The sequence below is a fragment of the Juglans regia genome, chromosome 11, assembly GCF_001411555.2.
Source record: "Juglans regia cultivar Chandler chromosome 11, Walnut 2.0, whole genome shotgun sequence".
Classification (NCBI taxonomy): Eukaryota; Viridiplantae; Streptophyta; class Magnoliopsida; order Fagales; family Juglandaceae; genus Juglans; species Juglans regia.
In genome coordinates, this window is record NC_049911.1 from 26,058,741 (window position 1) to 26,078,877 (window position 20,137).

The 20,137-nt window shown below is 37.9% G+C and overlaps 3 protein-coding genes across 3 annotated transcripts; 2 read left to right on the forward strand and 1 right to left on the reverse strand.

The window, feature by feature from the left end:
- Positions 1-1,101: 1,101 nt before the first annotated feature.
- On the forward strand, positions 1,102-3,383 carry LOC109015717 (galactinol synthase 1-like). Its single transcript, XM_018998186.2, has 4 exons — positions 1,102-1,558; positions 2,048-2,371; positions 2,539-2,673; positions 2,765-3,383. Exons 1-4 carry the CDS (start codon positions 1,226-1,228, stop codon positions 3,008-3,010), a joined length of 1,038 nt encoding a protein of 345 aa, XP_018853731.2. The 5' UTR covers positions 1,102-1,225; the 3' UTR covers positions 3,011-3,383.
- Positions 3,384-5,005: 1,622 nt separating this feature from the next.
- Positions 5,006-6,947, forward strand: LOC108988570 (putative pentatricopeptide repeat-containing protein At1g02420). Its single transcript, XM_035695355.1, has one exon. It carries the CDS (start codon positions 5,192-5,194, stop codon positions 6,785-6,787), a length of 1,596 nt encoding a protein of 531 aa, XP_035551248.1. The 5' UTR covers positions 5,006-5,191; the 3' UTR covers positions 6,788-6,947.
- A 1,036-nt stretch (positions 6,948-7,983) lies between these two features.
- On the reverse strand, positions 7,984-14,473 carry LOC109004141 (ADP-ribosylation factor 2-like). Its single transcript, XM_035695467.1, has 6 exons — positions 14,311-14,473; positions 13,855-13,925; positions 13,424-13,543; positions 13,225-13,343; positions 13,073-13,154; positions 7,984-8,004 (listed from the first exon to the last, which is right to left on the reverse strand). Exons 1-6 carry the CDS (start codon positions 14,456-14,458, stop codon positions 7,999-8,001), a joined length of 546 nt encoding a protein of 181 aa, XP_035551360.1. The 5' UTR covers positions 14,459-14,473; the 3' UTR covers positions 7,984-7,998.
- Positions 14,474-20,137: the final 5,664 nt, after the last annotated feature.

Genomic DNA, 20,137 nt, shown 5'->3' on the forward strand with positions numbered 1-20,137 from the left:
TCTAATATTTATGCAAAAGAATTAGTATTATAGTTATAAAAAAAATTAATTTACGTTAAATTTATATTATAATAAAATATATTTTATAATCTAACATATTGTATTAAATTACATTAATTTATATATTTATTTTTATAAAATTTCTGTACGATTAAAACAATTCTCAAAAATTCTAGAACGATTAGATGAGAATATATATATACACATGATCGTATAACAGGACTATGTTAATTTTAAAAGGACTATATATAATGAGCCATAAATTTCACATACATTTTTTTTTAAGAATTCGTTTGTATTCATAATCCATCTCAACTAATTCATTTTATCTCATCATTATAATTTTTATAAATTCTCACATAAAATATAATAAATAATTTAACTTTTTCAAATTTTAAAACAACTTTATTAAATTTCTACATAAAATATAATAAATAATTTTATTTTTATTTTATTATTTACAAACCAACTTAATTCATTTTAACACATTTTTAAATCTAAACCACACCTAACAATATCGTTTATAATCTTTAATTCAAAGTGGACGATGGACAGCAATTAAGTTCCAGCTGGCGCTGGGTCCAGTTACGACCGACAAGTGTCGTGAATCTAGCCTGCAACCTCAGGTGGTTGATTCCGTGACATGGCAAAACTCAGCCACGAATTTGATGTGTCGAACCTTTTAGAATCCGCGCGTCCTAGATATACAAGTCTACAGCTAGCATTTTTGCATTTAAATATAATTATAGAATACATGAATATCATACAATTTTATTAAAAGAAGAAAAATTAATTTATTTTTTTTTATAAATTTCGTATTCACTCAATTTTTTATTTTAAAGAATTACACAAGTTTCGAAAATTCTTGCTTACTTTGGGGCTCGAAATTTCAGAAAACATTTAACATAAAAGCGTTGGCAAATTATAAGTAAAAGATCTTCCAGCCTCTTCCAATAGCCACAGTTCGTCCAGAACTTTCCCGCAACCACTCAACCACCGTCAGGTCTTTGATAGGGACACGTGTCTGCATCCTAAATTGTATGACCAATTTACCCGAATTTCGGCCTCATCTCCGTTTCATTTCACCGCCTATATGTATGCGTGTGTATATAGATAAGCACCACCCCAAAACCCAGAAAACCCACAGCCAGCCATCCCTATTTTGTTAGCATTAATCTCGAGCCTCTCTCCGGCCTCTCTTTTCCTAATATAATATAATATTGACATGGCTCCTGAGCTCGTTCCGTCGGCTATGAAACCCGCCGGGTACTGCACGAGACCCGTGACCGTGCCGAGCAGAGCCTACGTGACTTTCCTGGCCGGTAACGGAGACTACGTGAAGGGCGTCGTGGGGCTTGCCAAAGGGTTGAGGAAGGTCAAAACGCCGTATCCTCTGGTCGTCGCGGTGCTTCCCGACGTGCCGGAGGAGCACCGTCGGATCCTGCTCTCTCAGGGCTGCATAGTCCGCGAGATCGACCCCGTTTACCCGCCGGATAACCAGACCCAGTTCGCCATGGCCTACTACGTCATCAACTACTCCAAGCTCCGTATCTGGGAGGTACCTAAAATACTATAATACAATAACGTGGTACTGTTTCGGCTGTGTTTCTTTTACACGTGGTGTTTTTGTTACAGCTCCCGTGCTTACACGTGGCTATGACAATTCTGTGCGTGGACCTTTACGGGCTTCTTGTTTTATGACTACGTAGTTTTGGTTACACGATTATATGTCGCCTAGCGTACCATCGTGAATTTAAGGCTAATAGTCACTTAAAGTCCAAACTTTATAATATATATAATATATACACATAATTTCAGATTAATTAAAATTTTATAAATGAATCAAATACGGTTTATTAATTCTCCTCTGTATTCAATTATTTTCGTCATGTCACATGCTGACTTCATTCGTCTTCTGATGACTTGTGCCGGATTAGTTTTAAATTAACAGCTAGCTTTATTTTTTTTATGATGATTTTTTATTAATTTAAATAAATATTCCTTGGGTCATTATATATAGATGCTGAATATTTTGATCTGGGTGCAGTTTGTGGAATACAGTAAAATGATATACTTGGACGGGGACATCCAGGTGTTTGAGAACATCGACCACCTCTTTGATTTGCCGGATGGGTATTTGTACGCGGTGATGGACTGCTTTTGCGAGAAAACATGGAGTCACACCCCGCAATACAAGATCGGGTACTGCCAGCAGTGCCCTGAAAAGGTCAAGTGGCCAGCCCGCGGATTCGGCCAGCCAACGTCGCTCTACTTCAACGCCGGTATGTTCGTTTACGAACCCAGTTTATCCATGTACGAGGACCTCTTGAAGACCCTAAAAATCACACCCTCCACTCCATTTGCTGAACAGGTTCGTGGAATATTTATTTATTTTTTTAAGTAACTTATATACTAATTTCCGGGTTCGATTATTGGTCCTTTAATTAGCTAGTTCTCATATTTAATGGGTGATATTCTTGCATGGATTATCCTCAAACTATGTCATACTGAACATTCTTTGTTTGTTTGTTTTGACAGGACTTCTTAAACGTGTACTTCAGAGAGATTTACAAGCCTATCCCACTCGTTTACAATCTCGTACTTGCTATGTTGTGGAGACACCCGGAAAATGTGGAGCTTGACAAAGTGAAAGTTGTTCACTACTGTGCAGCGGTGTGTGTTTTTCACTGATTAATGGCTGTTTTTGTAGTTATCTGGATTGGTTATTAATTGTAGTCTGATTTGTGGGAAAATTTTTTGACAGGGATCAAAGCCGTGGAGGTATACAGGGAAAGAAGATAACATGCAGAGAGAGGACATTAAGGTGCTAGTGAAGAAGTGGAGGGATATATACAATGATGAATCATTGGACTACAAGAAGCCGCCGACGCCAGCGGCGACAGCTACGGCTACGGTTGGTGAGGCAGAGGCAGTCAACATGCAGCCGTTCTTGGCTGCTCTTTCGGAGGCCGGCGCCGTTCAGTTTGTGACAGCACCATCAGCGGCTTAGATCCTGCATGTTTCTGGGGATGAAGTGTGTGCGTACGTACGTTGTAGAATCAACTCGGAGTCAAGAGATCATCAGTTGGAAGCGAGAATCAACCTGAAGTCATGAGAGAGGTGGAAGCGTCAAGCGAGAATCAACATGATCATGACCATATTCCTTTGTCCAAAGGATGCATGTGAAGATCGAAGATGGGTTGCTGTTTGGGAAAGGGGAACATGAAGCTTTCGAGAGTTTTTTGTCTTTTTTTTTTGAATAATAATTTTGGGTTGGTGCCGAAGTCCTTTCCAAGTAATTGTAAGTGGGCATCAGTTAGCTGTTGGGTCTGTTTATAATGCGTGCTTAGAAATGAATACAATATGGTTTTTTAACTTATAAATTCCCTATCTTCTACACACACTGCCAATATCTTAGCCCATCATCATTTAATTAATTATTTTATATTTGTTGTTAATTTGGAATTAGGAATTATTCTTTCCTTCCTTTGGTGCGACGAAAAAATGGGATCATGGCTTGCCGTGGGGATCAATAATGAAGTAATTAATTTGATCAAAACTCCACACAAATATCATATTATGATAGCTAGCTATCCGATCGATGCATCTTACCTCTCCATTCACATCTCAATTTCAAATTAGCTATTTGAAAATTTTTATACCACACGTTATTTACAATGACATAATGCATGTCTCAAGAGCTGCACACAAAGGTACAAAGGAGGCACACGGATTCCCCTACTGCAGATATTAGAATCGATCATGCACCTATATACAAATTAGCCACAAAGAATCAGGACTGACAATTCTAAGAGCTAAAATGGAATTTTTTTTTTTTTGTATTTTTACTATTCTTTCCAGCTATAGCAACTACACTGAGTTGTATATATATTGTACAAAGCCATACAGGCAAGTGATGAATGAGAATTACATTTTCTCCCATCATCTTCTCTTTACTCAATCTTTAAGTACAGCATGCGGTTGGTGGTGTGTGTTGAAATATATAAATATTGTCGGAGAATTTCCATTTTGTATATAATTTGGAATATTTTGATCATTGTGTTTCTAAAGATGTTTAAATCGATAAAAGAAATAATTAAAAGTTAGAATAATAAATTAAAAAACTGACATGTAATTTTGATGTAGTATAATCAAACATTCTACTTCAACCCATATCAATTTATAAAATAATTTTTATATTAACCTTAAATTGAGAAAACACTATTTTTGAAGTGGTATAAATTTATTTTTAACAATTATTTTTAGAGTTTTATTACTCATCATCTCCACGCACTACACTTTTTTTAAAAAAAAAAAAATTTTAAATTTTTTAAATTTTATTCTTTTTAAACTTATTGAATTCTTCTACTCATCATCTATATACTACACATTTGATAAGAGAAAAAAAAAATAAAAAAAGTGTGATGTATAAAAATGATCAATAAAATTTTTCTTATTTTTAACTACTTGTTTCTGTTTGTGAACTATTCATTTCAAATGTATTTCCTCTCTCTCTCTCTCCAATGTTGTTTGAAGATTACGGATAAGTCCAAAAAGGTAATAATATACTTCCAATTAAGCAATACAGCTGTGTCTAGTCATTAAAAAATTATCGTAATTTATATAATAATCCTTCGTTTTAAAAAGAATAATATTATATGTAATTGTAAAATGTATAAATATTATATAGTCACTTCAAAAAATAATGAGATTTATTATTAAGAAAATAATTTTTTTCATGTAAATCTATATTTATTTATTTTTTTAAAAATAATTGTATGATATATACTTGTACACTTAAGACTGTAACTATCATTTATCTTTTAAAAATAATAATAAATAATTTATATTTTCCAATCCAAAAAAGTTGTTTTCTTATCGGAGAAAGGAGTGGCCCATTATAAAAGTATCTACCCCATGGCCCAACTTTGTGGTGATGCATAAAACGCCGTCGTTAGATGGAGGAGGCTGAGCCCCAAACTTACTCCAAACCTAGGTCCAACGGTACCTTTCTCAGTGCGAGCGAGAGCGTACAAGTCAGGAGTCTGCGTCTTGCTCACTGTGAAATCGAGCTTCTGAGTGAGTTTTGCTTAGCTCGCGAAATCCACTTCTGGGTCTCTCTTATTTGTACGGAATCCCTCATATATCTCACCCAAATCAGAGAATAACACAAAGCTCTTCAAAGCTGAGGATGATGATTATTATTGGCAAACACAAACCTCTTCAAAGCTGTATATTGGCACAGCTGAGGATGATGATTATTATTCCTAGGTGCCTCTCCTTTCAACCGCAATTCAGGTATGCTCCCACACTCCCATTACTCTCTCGGCTGTTTTGCTCCGAAAACCAATCCCTTAACGACGACGTTGAGAGGGTCTTTCGTGTGATCGATAGCTCTACCTCTTCAAAAAACTTGCAGCAGTCGTTGAAATCTTGTGGGGTTTTCCTCTCTAACGACTTGATTGATAAGGTCCTGAAAAGGGTCAGGTTCAGCCACGGAAACCCAATCCATGCCTTGGAATTTTTCAATTATACTGGTAATAGGAGAGGGTTTTATCACAGTACTTTTTCGTTGGATACAATGCTTTATATACTGGGTAGAAGCCGAATGTTTGATAAAATTTGGGATGTTTTAATTGAAATGCGGCAAAAGGATCGATCTTTGATATCCCCGCGTACTGTCATGGTGGTTTTAGCTAGAGTTGCTAAGGTATGTTCCGTTAGGCAGACTGTGGAGTCTTTTAGAAGGTTCAAGAAGCTCGTACCCGAGTTTGATACTGGCTGCTTTAATGCGCTTTTAAGGACTTTGTGTCAAGAGAAGAGTATGTCGGATGCGAGGAATGTTTATCATAGTTTGAAGCACGAGTTTAGACCAAATTTGCAGACTTTTAATATATTGTTGTCAGGGTGGAAGTCCACGGAGGAGGCAGAAGGGTTCTTTGGAGAGATGAGGGAAATTGGTGTGATACCAGATGTTGTTTCGTATAATTGTTTGGTTGATGTATATTGCAAGGGGAGAGAAGTGGACAAGGCTTATAATGTGGTTGAGAAGATGCGAAGTGAGGATATAACTCCGGATGTGATCACGTATACTAGTCTTATTGGAGGATTGGGGTTGATTGGTCAGCCCGATAAGGCTAAAGAGATCTTGAAGGAAATGAAGGAATATGGGTGTTACCCGGATGTTGCAGCGTATAATGCTGCTATAAGAAATTATTGTATTGCAAAGAGGCTTGGCGAAGCCTATAAATTGATGGATGAGATGATAAGTAAGGGTTTAAATCCAAATTCAACTACATACAATTTGTTCTTCAGAATTTTCTACTGGTCAAATGATTTGCCAGGTTCCTGGAAATTGTACCGGAGGATGATGGATACCGGATGTTTGCCAAATACACAGTCTTGCATGTTCCTAATTAGGTTGTTTAAGAGGCAGGAAAAGGTCGAGATGGCACTACTGTTGTGGGATGACATGGTGGAGAAGGGTTTTGGGTCATATATCTTGGTATCTGATGTATTGTTTGATTTGCTATGTGATATGGGAAAGTTGGTGGAAGCAGAAAGGTGTTTTCTGCAGATGGTAGAGAAGGGGCACAAGCCAAGCCTTGTTTCTTTCAAAAGGATCAAGGTGCTCATGGAACTTGCAAACAAGCATGAAGCCCTGCAGAATTTGTCAGAGAAAATGGCCATTTTTGGGCGTTTGATCCATGTTCCTAAATGTGTAGGCAGCGCAACAGAGACATTAGATTTGGACTTACTTCCAGTGAACCGTATACTTAAAAACTGACGCAGCAGAAGTTGTTGTCCTAAGCCCTATTAACCATTTTGAATTCTGAGTTATGCAAAACCGAACGTGTAAAGTTTGTGCAATTTATCTGACTTTGGGGTCGTGGACCTCTCTAGTGTGTCTGTTTGGATCACTGCCTCGAAGCATGCCCCATGCAGAGGTAGTTTTTTTCTTGATCGTGTAACTTAAAAACTGATATATTGATTTAAAAAAAAAGAAAAAACTGATTTATTTGTGTGTACTTGCATTTTTTGTTCATGCTCTAAATAAATTCTTTATTCCAACAGAACAAAGCACTTGCCAAAAGGTGGCAAACATCCTTTGAACTTCAGATTTGGAAAACAGGGATCCTGGCCTAGATTAACTCATGTAATTTTTCATGAGTAGGGTTAAAAGGACACTTCAGTCTTCACAGGAGGCGAGGGAGTTTCATGTGGAGAACCATGTTTGGGGAGTTGGCTTACAAAAATCTGTGTCAAGAAGTGTGCGGCTCTACGACCTTCAGCGTATACCTGATTTAATGTGGAGACCTGCTTCTCACGTATGATTAATACACACGGCAGCTAGGATCTACCAATGGGAGTGGACAGCAAGGAAATTTCTGGTTGAAGTGTTCAGCTGTTGAAAGCTTGTCTTAGTTTCTATTCAAAACAGCAGTTTTCTCAAGTGAGATGATCACCTTACATCGTTTGTATATTTTGATGCCGAAGTTTCTGTTAGTCAGTAAAATGTATTACTTTGTTTTGAATAGCTGGACAATGTAGGTTCAGAATGACCCGATGGAAGAGTTCGAAAGTGACTTTCAGAAAATAAATACAACCAGAATTTTGTCAGCCCTCATTCTAATCAGATTCTGCCCTCCTGATAAATTCTTCCAAAGCCTATGTTGGGGTCTAGCATCGTTTTCTTCTTACTAGTTTGACACCAAACACACAGCAGAGATGATTGCTCTCCAGTTTCCAACAAAGGGTAAATGGCATTACATTCACATGAAAATTGTAAATACAATTCTGTCCAGGGAGTCGAGGTGATAATACCGAGAAATTTTTAAGAAGTCTTACGAAACTACAAGTAATAAAGATGTTTGCAAGGGAAACTATAATCCGGTAGAAAAAGTCACTAAACAGGATAGCGAGTTCAGAACATATAAAAAAAAAAATTGCAACTTATATTCCAGCAGTGCTGCAACCTAAAACTCAGAATCAAGCCATCTATGCCTGTATCAACAGCTCAGCCAAACAAGGATCCGAATCAGCTCAGCCTCAACTGGAAAAATCCATCTCAGCTACACACGCAACAGTCATGCCATCTCAGCCTCAAGATTCTTCCGAAATATCAGTCTCTCTCTCTGTAATTCTCTGGATTGGTTGCTCTGTTATTCCCCTGTAAATGGAATGTTACGGTTACAACTGTACCTGCATATAGCTGGAGGAAACACGCACACCATATGCTTGACAAAATGTCAAAACTACCCTGTAATTCATATATAAAAAGGAACTCTTGTAAACAGTGAAAAGAATGAGAAATGAATATACAATTTATGTTATTCTTCATGGCATCAGAGCCAAAATAGACAAACGTCTCCATGGCTGAAACCAACATGGAAAAATTTTCCAGCCCTCCTCCCTCTACCCCTACCTCTCTTCCTTTCCTCCCATCTTGTCTCAGTAAAATTAACCAATGATAATTTTCTTCTCTGGCGAGCTCAGATGGTTCCATATCTGAGAGGCCAGCGTCTATTTCATTTCGTTGATGGCACACATCCCCCTCCCCCACGCTTTCTTCCTAACTCTCACAACCCGAACCCAGAATATCTTGAATGGTCACATACTGATCAAATGATTTTAAGTGCCATCATCTCCTCTCTCTCCGAAAATCTCATTGCTCAAGTTGTTGGTTACACAACTGCTCATCAAGTATGGACTGCCTTGGAAAAATTTTTTATGACCCAATCTCATGCTCGCATTATCCAGCTTCACTATCAACTAGCTACTGTATCCAAAGGTTCCAGCTCTGTCTCGGACTATTTCCGGAAGGTCAAGCACCTTTCCGACACCATGGCTGCTGCTGGAAATTCTCTATCCTCTGCAGAGTTTACTTCCTATCTCCTTGCTGGCTTAAATAGTGATTTCGATGCTGTCGTTACCTCCATCACAGCTCGCCTTGAACCCATGACCCCTGAAGAACTTTTTGGTCTTCTTCTTACCCACGAAAGCCGCCTTGCTCACTCAACTCATCTTCCCCCAACCACTGAAATATCTGCTCATTTTACCTCCACCAACTCCTCTCGTGGCCGCGGCAACACTCGGGGTTTTTCTAGAGGTAGTTATCGTGGCCGTGGAAAGGGTCGATTGCCAAATCCCTCACCTCCAAATTTCTCTCCAAACCAATCTCCCCTGCCACACTCCAAGCCAACTTGCCAAGTCTGTGGCAAGGTTGGTCATCTTGCCTTGCGATGCTACTATCGCTATGATCATGCATATGAAAATGGTCCACCTCGGTCACTTACAGCCAACTACACTTCATCCAACTCCACCACCGACAACACTTGGTACCCAGACACTGCAGCAACAAATCACCTCACATCTGACCTTGCCCACTTGAACCTCAACTCCACTCCCTACAATGGCTCAGATCAGATTCGAGTAGGTGACGACATTGCTTTACCAATTTCAAATATCGGTGACTCTCTCTTACACTTTACTTCTCGTATTTTTCAGCTCAAAAAAATTTTACATGTTCCTCACATAACCAAAAACTTGGTTTTTGTGCGACAATTTTGTCATGACAATCATACTTATATTGAGTTTCATTCCTCTTATTTTATTGTCAAGGACTCCAAAACGGGGACACCTCTCCTTCGTGGCCCAGTACATGATGGTCTAAACACTTTTCCAGCTACTTCATCACCCCTTCAAGCTCTTGTTGGCAAGCGCACCACATCCTCTCGGTGGCACTCCAGACTTGGGCATCCCTCTCTTCAAGTTGTGCAACGTATACTGTCTCAACACTCTCTTCCAGTTTCCACCCGAGACTTCAATTCTCCTTGTCCAGCTTGCTGCCAAGCAAAGAGCCACCAATTACCTTTTACTTCTCATCATCAACGGGCTACCCAGCCCTTAGAACTTCTTTACACGGATGTATGGGGTCCTGCCACAGTCCTTTCTCGTGAAGGATATCGTTATTATGTTGCTTTTCTTGATGATTATACACGATTTACCAGGTGGTTTCCATTAATACAAAAGTCTGATGTTGCCTCTTCTTTTATCACTTTCCAACGCTCAGTTGAAATTCTTTTTAATTCCAAAATAAAATCAATCCAAAGTGATTGGGGAGGTGAATTTCGCTCTCTAAATCACATTCTTAAATCAAAAGGAATTTCACATCGTATCTCTTGCCCTCATACTCACCAACAAAATGGTGCAGTAGAGCGAAAACACCGACACATTGTCGAAACTGGCCTAGCACTCATGGCTCATGCCTCACTTCCTCAACATTTCTGGGCTGACTCCTTTCACACTGCTGTCTACTTAATAAATCGCCTTCCCACTCCCTTACTTCATCATCTTAGTCCTTTCAAAAAATTGTTCTCAAAACCTCCAAATTACACATTTCTCAAAGTTTTTGGCACAGCTTGCTGGCCTCACTTACGGCCATACAATCGTCATAAACTTGATCTTCGTTCTTCACAATGTCTATTCATTGGATACAGTGATTCTCATCATGGTTATCGTTGTCTACATCTTCCCACCGAACGTCTCTACATCTCAAGAGATGTTGTGTTTGATGAGCAACTCTTCCCGTTTCATCACCTCAACACTGCTGTTCCCAGCCCATCTTCAACAATCCTTCCCTCTATTCTTGGGCCTATACCCGCCCATCACTTAAACCCAACTCAGCACCCATAATCTGCAAATAACCCTCCCAGCCCCACCCGAATGACCCATCCCACACCTCCACGGCCTTACTCTGAAACGACTTCCGAAACCGCAACCCCACCCAATCTTGGTCGATCTCACGAAAGCCCAGATCACCTACCAATCGAGCCCATTGTGCCCCTCAGCCCATCATCACACTCTCGTCAACCCGATAGCCCTCAACAAATCTCTCCCTCATCCTCTACCTTCGACTCCTCTCTCCCAACCCTAACATCTGTTGCGCCCCCTTCTCCTCAAATCATCACAAGATCCAAAACAAATTCCCTTCACCCAAAGACATATACTGATGGAACCATACTCTGGCCGCCTCCCCGAAGCTTCCTTACCATCTCCTCTCAGCTCCCTGATGATCCTACCTCCTTTACCGAAGCTTCCAAACACCATATCTGGTGGACAGCCATGGCAAAAGAATTTCAAGCCTTACTCAACACTAACACGTGGACTCTAGTGCCCTCTTCAGGTATCAAAAATTTAGTAGGCTGCAAATGGGTTTTTCGCACCAAGAGACGCTCGGACGGCACCATCGACAGACACAAAGCGCGACTTGTCGCCAAGGGATTTCATCAACAGGCAGGTATTGACTTCTCTGAAACTTTTAGTCCAGTTGTGAAGCCAACCACAACCCGCACCATACTTTCCATTGCTGTCACCGAAGGATGGTCCCTACGACAGTTAAACATCAATAATGCCTTTCTGCATGGGGACCTCCAAGAACAAGTTTTTATGACCCAACCCATTGGGTTCGTCCATCCTCATCACCCAACCCATGTTTGCCGCTTGAATAAGGCCATTTATGGCCTTAAACAAGCACAACGCGCCTGGTTCTCCAAGTTGAGTACCAAGCTTCTTCAATTTGGCTTCACACAGTCTCTATCTGATCCATTTTTGTTCTTGTACAAACATTCATCAGTCTCCCTCTTTTTCCTAGTTTACGTAGATGATATCATCCTCACTGGGTCTAGTGTGGATGCTATCAACTCTATGATACGTTCCCTGAACTCTTTTTTTCCGGTTAAGGATCTTGGACCCCTTCGTTTCTTTCTCGGTCTAGAAATCGACCATCACTCGCAGGGTCTACATTTATCACAAACAAAATATGTCTGTGAAATGCTCAAACGGACCAAAATGGACCTTGCTAAACCTGTCAAAACTCCAATGGCCTCCTCTGCTCGGCTTTCACTCACATATGGACCTGAATTTTTTGACCCAAGTCTCTACCGTAGTACAGTAGGTAGTCTCCAATATCTCTCTCTTACCTGACCAGACATTGCTTTTGCTGTCAACAAAATTTGTCAGTTTATGCATTGTCCCAAACTACCTCACTGGCAAGCGGTAAAGCGCATTTTAAGATATCTCAAGCACACAGCTCACTACGGTCTTCTTATCCGCCCATCATCCTCTTACAAATTACATGCCTTCTCTGATGCGGACTGGGCAGGATGCCCTGATGACCGTCGCTCAACTGGCGGCTTTTGTGTATTTCTTGGCTCCAATTTACTCTCCTGGAGTTCAAAGAAGCAGCCCACGGTTGCTCGATCTAGTACAGAGGCCGAATATAAATCACTGGCCAACATCACTACAGAATTACTTTGGCTTCAGTCCCTGCTCAAGGAACTCAGCATCTTTCTCTCTCAGCCTCCTACCCTCTGGTGTGACAACTTGGGAGCTACATACCTTTCCACCAATCCAGTACTTCACTCAAGAACAAAACACATGGAGATTGACTTTCACTTTGTGCATGACCGTGTAAGATCCAAATCTCTTCAAGTTGCTTTCACTGCCTCTCGAGATCAAGTGGCTAACATATTCACCAAGCCACTTCACTCATCTCGTTTTCTTCAATTGCGTACAAGTCTCACAATGGTTCCCATCATGGACTCGCGGGAGGATATCAACAGCTCAGCCAAACAAGAATCCGAATCAGCTTAGCCTCAACTGGAAAAATCCATCTCAGCTACACACGCAACAGTCATGCCATCTCAGCCTCAAGATTCTTCCGGAATATCATAGTCTCTCTCTCTGTAATTCTCTGGATTGGTTGCTCTGTTATTCCTCTGTAAATGGAATGTTACGGTTACAACTGTACCTGCATATAGCTGTAGGAAACACGCACACCATGTGCTTGACAAAATGTCAAAACTACCCTGTAATTCATCTATAAAAAGGAACTCTTGTAAACAGTGAAAAGAATGAGAAATGAATATACAATTTATGTTATTCTTCAGCCTGCAATTACGTAGATTAAACAAATAAAATTAACCAAGAAGCAAGGAAAACAAAATCAAGGTATTTACAAAAGCTGAAAAGTGCCAAGGTAGTAATATAATATTATAAGAGCATGACTAACCTTATTGGCAATATTGTTCGTGAGCAAGTCAAGTCCCTCATAGAGCCCTTCACCAGAAGTGGCACATGTGCTCTGGATATACCTGCAATGAATTTTGGACATGGTTACAGAAGGGTTAGAGAGAGAGAGAGAGAGGCCAATTTTTTTCTCACCAGTGACGTTGACGGAGGGAGTGAAGGCCAAGCTTATCAGTTATCTCAGCAGTATTCATGGCATTAGGGAGATCTTGCTTGTTTACAAACACTAGCAGCACTGCATCCCTCAACTCATCCTGACAAAGTAACAAACAATAACAATATCAGACATATGAAGCAACATTTGAAGTCTTCTAAATGGTGCAGCTTCTCGTACCTCATTTAACATTCTGTGCAGCTCATCCCTAGCTTCAACTACACGGTCTCGGTCGTTGCTATCGACCACAAATATAAATCCTTGGGTGTTTTGGAAGTAATGTCTCCACAAAGGACGGATCTAGAAGGAAAAGGTTCAAAATCAACCACTAGAGGCATTGAGAAGCACAAGATTGTACAGTACCTTAATCCATTATGATAGATAATATGCCATCTCTTTTTTTTTTTATAATATGCCATCTCAATATTCAGGTGATGTGATCTAGAAAGGTCTGATTTCAATTATTGTGCCTTGGCATTATGATTAATAATATCAGATCTTGCAAAGATACATTTGGGCGTAAGCCAAATTAAGAGAATACACCTAGTTGTAGTTTTGCATAATTCCAGGTGCAAAAGTGTGACAAATACTAAGAACCTTTTTATATATACCTTGTCCTGACCACCAACATCCCAGACGGTGAAGCTGATGTTCTTATATTCCACAGTCTCCACATTAAATCCTGATCAAATAACATTTGTGTTTGATACATAACAAAATTTCAGTAAAAGGCACAAACCATTGTAATGTCAAGACATAAGCAAATTGTTTCCACATAATAAAATTAATTTTTCAGACAAACACAAGTTCTCTTAAACAGACAAAAAAAAAATCATCTTGAATCTTGATTGCTAAATCTACATCAGCAAGAGTTTATTGTTAATATGGATATGCTACCATCATTCACAAAAACAATTTCCACCTCGAAAGGCTTTTTGAAAATCCTATAACCAATATCACTTTTTTAAAAACTCACCATAAACAGTTTAAACAAAGAAGAAGAAGCAGAAATGAGTTTATCTACATTAATCAATAAAACCCCATTTATTTATCGACGTTGGACTTACCAATGGTAGGAATGGTGGTGACAATCTCTCCCAGCTTGAGCTTATAAAGAATGGTGGTCTTACCAGCAGCATCAAGACCCACCATGAGTATACGCATCTCCTTCTTAGCAAACAGACGACTGAAAAGCTTGGTGAAAGACAGCCCCATCTTTTTCCCTTAATGGTATTCTATATCCAGAAATCCCAATTTCATGTCATTAACTTCGCCAAGATCCCCAGAAGTACATTTCTTAGAAAATGCAATAGCTACCACAACTCTTAAACAAACAGTGAACAAGTTGAAATATACACCTGTGAATTATATGCTAGAGTACAGATTATAAAACGCATATTAAGCAACAGAGAATATAATATAACTAGAATTAGCATTAGAATTTAGATCCAAGATTAAGTTTTTGGTTGATGTCTCAGATCTCCCTAACAGTTTCGGAGTATATGGTCGTGTGCTCCCCTTGCAGTCGGAGCAGGAAGGCCTCGTAATAGAAACACGATCACGAGTGGGGCCACATGACCCAAAAAACGTCATCACCACCGGTTCCAAGCTTCATCTAGTCAGTATCAGAACAAGAAGGGAAGGCCAAATTTATTCAGTAAAGAACCCTGACCCAACGGGACCCGATCCAACAGTGGAGAACCTGAATTCTGAGGTAAACGAAATCTAGAACCTAGATCAAAGCTAATGATTTCAAAAGAAAAAGAAAATCATAAAAGGGTTATATAAATAGAAGCACACGGCAAGAGATCCAAAGGGAATTCGAAAGTTAATAGAGGAATTAAGTTAATTAACGATGTAGATCGAATATTTATTTTGACCAAAATAATAGTCACAGAATGATATATATATCGTAAGGCAGTCATATCAGACGAATAGGAAGATATGAAAAGTGGTAAACTAATCGAGGGAGAGAAAGAAAGGAAAGGACTTGCCTGAGGCCTGAGAATGAAAACAGAGAGAGATCTACCCTCTCCCTCCCTCGCACTTCCTCCAATGAAAAGAGAGAGCTGTTCTTCGCAACGATGCTTTCCACTACCTACGGCAAATGAGAGACGTCTTTATTTGTACACCAGAAGTCGTGGCGATACAGATATTTAAATTGTTTTTCACGCTTTCCTTTTTGAATTTTTGTTAATATGTTTCAACCCTTTTTTTTTTTAAGTGTTTCAAACTTTCAACCTATTGACTATCCTGTAAATTATGAAATCAATAATCATATGTAAAATTAAATAAAGAAAATTTTATTGGCAAGTCGATGCTAAGGACTATCAATGTGTAGGGTTTATTAGAAAATTTGATTTATCAGGAAATTTTTAAAATAATTTGAATTTTATATCACGTTAATGATGTATCTGTCGCATTGAATTGCATATTATCTATATTTTTTTTTATTTATTATAAGAGAATTGTTATTTTCATCCGGCTGGTTTGATTATACAAAATTAAATTATCTCATCTCATATAATCATTACAATTTTCTCAAACTCTTATACAAAATATAATAAATAATTTAACCTTTTCAAATTCTAAAATAAAAATTATATTAAAAAATTATTTTATAACAATATTTTATTTAAATTTTAACAAAACATTTTATCTCATCTAAATTGCGTAACTAAACGAAGAATTATAGCATCCTTAGTCACACCAACTAATGTGTGAGATTACAAGTGATTTTTTCATCTAAATAATTAATTTGTAAAATCAATTCATTGCATGTTGTTTTATTCCCTAAATCATATGAAAATATGTCGTTTAGGTGATTGATATGATATTATGAATAATTCAAATTCTGAATGGAAAAGGATAGGACTTTTCCTATTGTTCCACCCAATATTTTCACCAATTTTCTTATCAGGTTTTGAGTCAGAATATATATGAAACACTAAACATGTTATTCTATTTTCTAAACATGGCTCCAACCACCACTGTGTTTTGAGTACCGAAAGGTTGTAGCGAGAACCCGAGGTGCCTAAGCATCTCGGTGCCACCATTAGTGGCGTCACGTACCTGGAGGTGCAACGAGCACCTCAATTCAGTGCGGTCGCTGTTGTGCACCTGGCTAGTGCGGCAAGCTCTGCAGAGTGCAGAACTACGCACGTAGCTGGTGCTGCAAGCTCCGCTACGTGCAAAGCAATGCATATGGGTTGTGCGGTAGTCTCTGCCTTCCCTAACTCATTCACGCCGAAAGTTTGTAATGCAGCCCACAGCATTGCACCTGCCCAAGGTGCTCTGGCAACCACTATCGCGAACCACTTTTAGCGACAATTTCTATCACAGAGGACCGAAGCCCACGATGGCTTCATCTAGAGGTGCGACGAACACCTCAATGCAATGAGCTGGGTGCACCAGGCCGAGGCAGTGCTCCATGCCAGGGTGTGGGCTACTGCGTTGAGAGCAGAACTATGCACACCTGTCTATAGTGGCGTTGTAGGTGTACTAGGCATTGTTGCTTTACGAAGGCAGCATTAAAGAGTGGCGTGCTCACAGAGGAGCATTGCCGCTCGCAGAGGAGCACAATGCACCTTCATTGTGGTGAAGCGCACACTAGCAGAGTTGTGCTCGCCAGGTGTTGCGAGCACCAGTGAGCAACGGAGGAAGGTAGGAGCCCCAAGAGTGACACTGAAAGGGTGGCGACGGCAGTTACATGCAAAAGTTTTTATTTTTTCTGTTACAATGAACAGTAACCGTAGTGAGGAAGAAGATGAATAGTTGTAATTTTGCATGTGATGGACTTCGGCTTCGGGCTTGGTTTTAATTACCTTTGGGCTTATATGGATGTAGGCCATTTTTTTTATTTTAGAGTCAAGCGCATATTGTTTGTTATTAAAAAAAAAAAAAGGCCCTGCATTGCTTGTCCAGGAGGCAGCCCAAAGGATTTCTAATTGGACCGTTCTGTGGCCGAATAAGAGAACCTATGGCTTGCGGCCCAGTGAGCACAGCCCATCCAAACTATGTTTTCAATTTGGGTCTTTAAAACAAAAAAGGTCTTTGTACTGTTTTGAACCTAAGACCTCACATATAAAGGGCAATGAGCTCAACCATTGTGATAAAGCTTATTGTTTGTGTTTACTGATTTTTTTTTAAATCAGCATGTAATTATGGCACAAAATATTTATTTCAAATTAATTTTTGAATGTGATTATGGTTATTGAATACATACATGCCATGACATTATGAGATAATTCTTGTCACATTTGCTAAGCATTTTATTTTATGGCATAATTTGCCTACGTTATTATTATTTGTGAATGATAATTATTTGGACGAAATGTGATGAATTTTGTGTACATGTATTGTGCTTACATGTCAAAGTATGAGTTTATTTTATCACTAGTATTTGCTAGGCTAATTTTATAAATTAGTCTTCAAGTTTTTAGAATGTGATAAAATAAAAGATTAAGTAACTCAAGTTTGATTAGTCTATGCTTATGATTGGCTCAAATTGATTTTTTTTTATCTAAGAAGAAATTATTTAACATGTAACTAACTTGGTAGATTGCTTATCCTAGTAGGAGTATGGTTGAGATTGATTTGAAATTAATCTCCTATATAATATAAATTTGCGCCAAAACTTAAGCTAGAAATTAGTAATTAGGCATTGTGGTGCAAAAGATGATTGAGAAGCATAGTGAATTTTCGATCTTGCAATATATATTAATTATTTTTGTTCTGGCTTAGATTAACGTGACAAATTTCTTAGATGTGTGTGCAATTAGATGCACATAGATTAATAACTTTAAGATAACCGAGAAGAAAGCCTATAAATTATTTATGCGGGCTCGTTTGTTTTCATATATGAGATTAGTTAAGATAAAGTTAAAAAGTTGAATAAAATATTGTTAGAATATATTTTTTAATATTATTTTTGTTTTGGGATTTGAAAAAGTTTAATTTTTTTATTTTATTTTGTATTGGAAGTTGGGAAAGTTGAATGATTAGATGAGATGAGATGATATGTTTTCTGAAAACAAATGAGACCTTAATTGTCTCATTAATCTCCTCCATGAGTAATAGTTGGAAATAAATGAAGATTATTATGAGTGTCAGATAGTTTTAGACCATCATTATTGTATAAACCTCTGAAATGTATAAAGTAAAATTGAAAGTGCGCACGGGGCGCCTGTAGTACAACTTTTATAGAAGTTAAATATATCAACTATCAGATAGAGCGAAACCACTATTTTGCATTTGAGAATCTTGTGAATAATAACGAAAGTTACGTATTATTTTTGTATCACAAAGATTAATTGTACTTATATTTGATATTGATCATTATAATCTTGAAGTAATTTAGATTAACTCATAGATAAATTCATACTCTTTAAAACTTGCTAGTATGTCTGGCAAGTAAGGATGTTAAAATCTGAATGTGCAAGAGTGTTAAGGACATTCTTGATTGACATATTCATTTTAAAGATTTTATTAGTGCACCTCTTTGTGGTATTAGCACTGTTTATTTTACTCAAGTTTTCTTTATCTTTATAGAGAACAAATGGGTTCTTACAGATATATAAACTTAGGAGCATCCTTGAGAGTAATGTACTATCAAGTACTTTGGAGGTTTGCATGGTAACTATGGCAAAAATCTGAATAATTAGGTGCGACTTAATTAAGTCTAAAAATCTTGCTGATGGTTGCACTGATGCAAGATAAGTTTTAGGCTAAGATGATTTATCGCAGAGTTTTCTTTTCTCTCTCCTATAGTGGTTTGGAGAATATGAAAAATATTGAGTAAGTGAAAAATAGGGATATCGCTAGTTAACTACAAAAACGTCATATAATGCATTTATTGCACAAAGAGATGTTTTTGGCACTTATAACGTGATATTGGCAGAGTCTATACCTAATTTGATTTAAGACTCATTACAAATAGTGGTGTTAGTGAGAATTCTTATAACTTTAAGAGTTGGATGGCCACTAATTGACTTAGTGATATTATTTATCGGGTAGAAAGATGATGTACTAAAATGTGCCTTGAAGGTATAGGATGATGGGTGTAAAGCTCGAGAAATTGAAGATTTTCTTGCTAATGAGATCTCTCTCCTTTATTTAGCAGAGTAAAAAAAAAGGCAATATGAGCGTTTTCTATATGAAAGTTTCTATACATACACAATAAGGACATGAAATAATAAAAATATTGTTTCATCATATAAATACGATTCCAAATTCTTTTTTAAGGAAAATATATCTTTCAGTTAAAATATTTTCAAAATCGCAATTGTATGAGTTATATGATGATAACAATTATCTCGTAGTTTAATGATTTGCTGATAATGAAGTTATAAATGAATTATGGCGCAAAAGCAGTTGTTACGTCACACTTGGGTTGATGTAATATGGGATTGCGACCTTAATTCTGACTTGTCATCTTGAGATCAAGTTCATTCGCCATTAAGATAGGCTAAGTGACTATTTTGTGCAAACGTTAATTCTATTAAAAATATAGAGGATCTAAGTTTAATCAATTTTTTGTTGAGTCAAGAAAATTACTCGTATTTTCGACAATGGTGGGAAATTGTGAATTTTTTTGTAACACTTGTTTTTTAGAAAGAACATTTTATTACATTTCATTGCACATTACCTTAACCTTAATATTTTCAAAAATATTTTATAAAAAATTGCCTAAAATAGCAAGAGTAATTTGACAACTAGTGTGAGTATACATTTTAGTGATGGTGTACTACCGGTGATAATGACTCCCAAAATTCATAGAATATAAATATCATCGTAAATAGTGTGATAGTTTTATATCAGTATTCTCTCGTCGTTTAGAGACTAGAAGATAATATTTGTAATATGACTTCACTAAAGGTATTGAATTCACATAGT

Excerpts from the sequence above, each read along its gene's own strand:
- LOC109015717 (XM_018998186.2), top strand. The coding sequence starts at position 1,226 with ATGGCTCCTGAGCTCGTTCCGTCGGCTATGAAACCCGCCGGGTACTGC. Across the intron at positions 1,559-2,047 it reads CCAAGCTCCGTATCTGGGAG|TTTGTGGAATACAGTAAAAT; the intron begins GTACCTAAAATA and ends ATCTGGGTGCAG. Across the intron at positions 2,372-2,538 it reads CCACTCCATTTGCTGAACAG|GACTTCTTAAACGTGTACTT; the intron begins GTTCGTGGAATA and ends TTGTTTTGACAG.
- LOC108988570 (XM_035695355.1), top strand. The coding sequence starts at position 5,192 with ATGATGATTATTATTGGCAAACACAAACCTCTTCAAAGCTGTATATTG.
- LOC109004141 (XM_035695467.1), bottom strand. The coding sequence starts at position 14,458 with ATGGGGCTGTCTTTCACCAAGCTTTTCAGTCGTCTGTTTGCTAAGAAG. Across the intron at positions 13,926-14,310 it reads CACCACCATTCCTACCATTG|GATTTAATGTGGAGACTGTG; the intron begins GTAAGTCCAACG and ends TTATTTGATCAG. Across the intron at positions 13,155-13,224 it reads TCCCTCCGTCAACGTCACTG|GTATATCCAGAGCACATGTG; the intron begins GTGAGAAAAAAA and ends AATTCATTGCAG.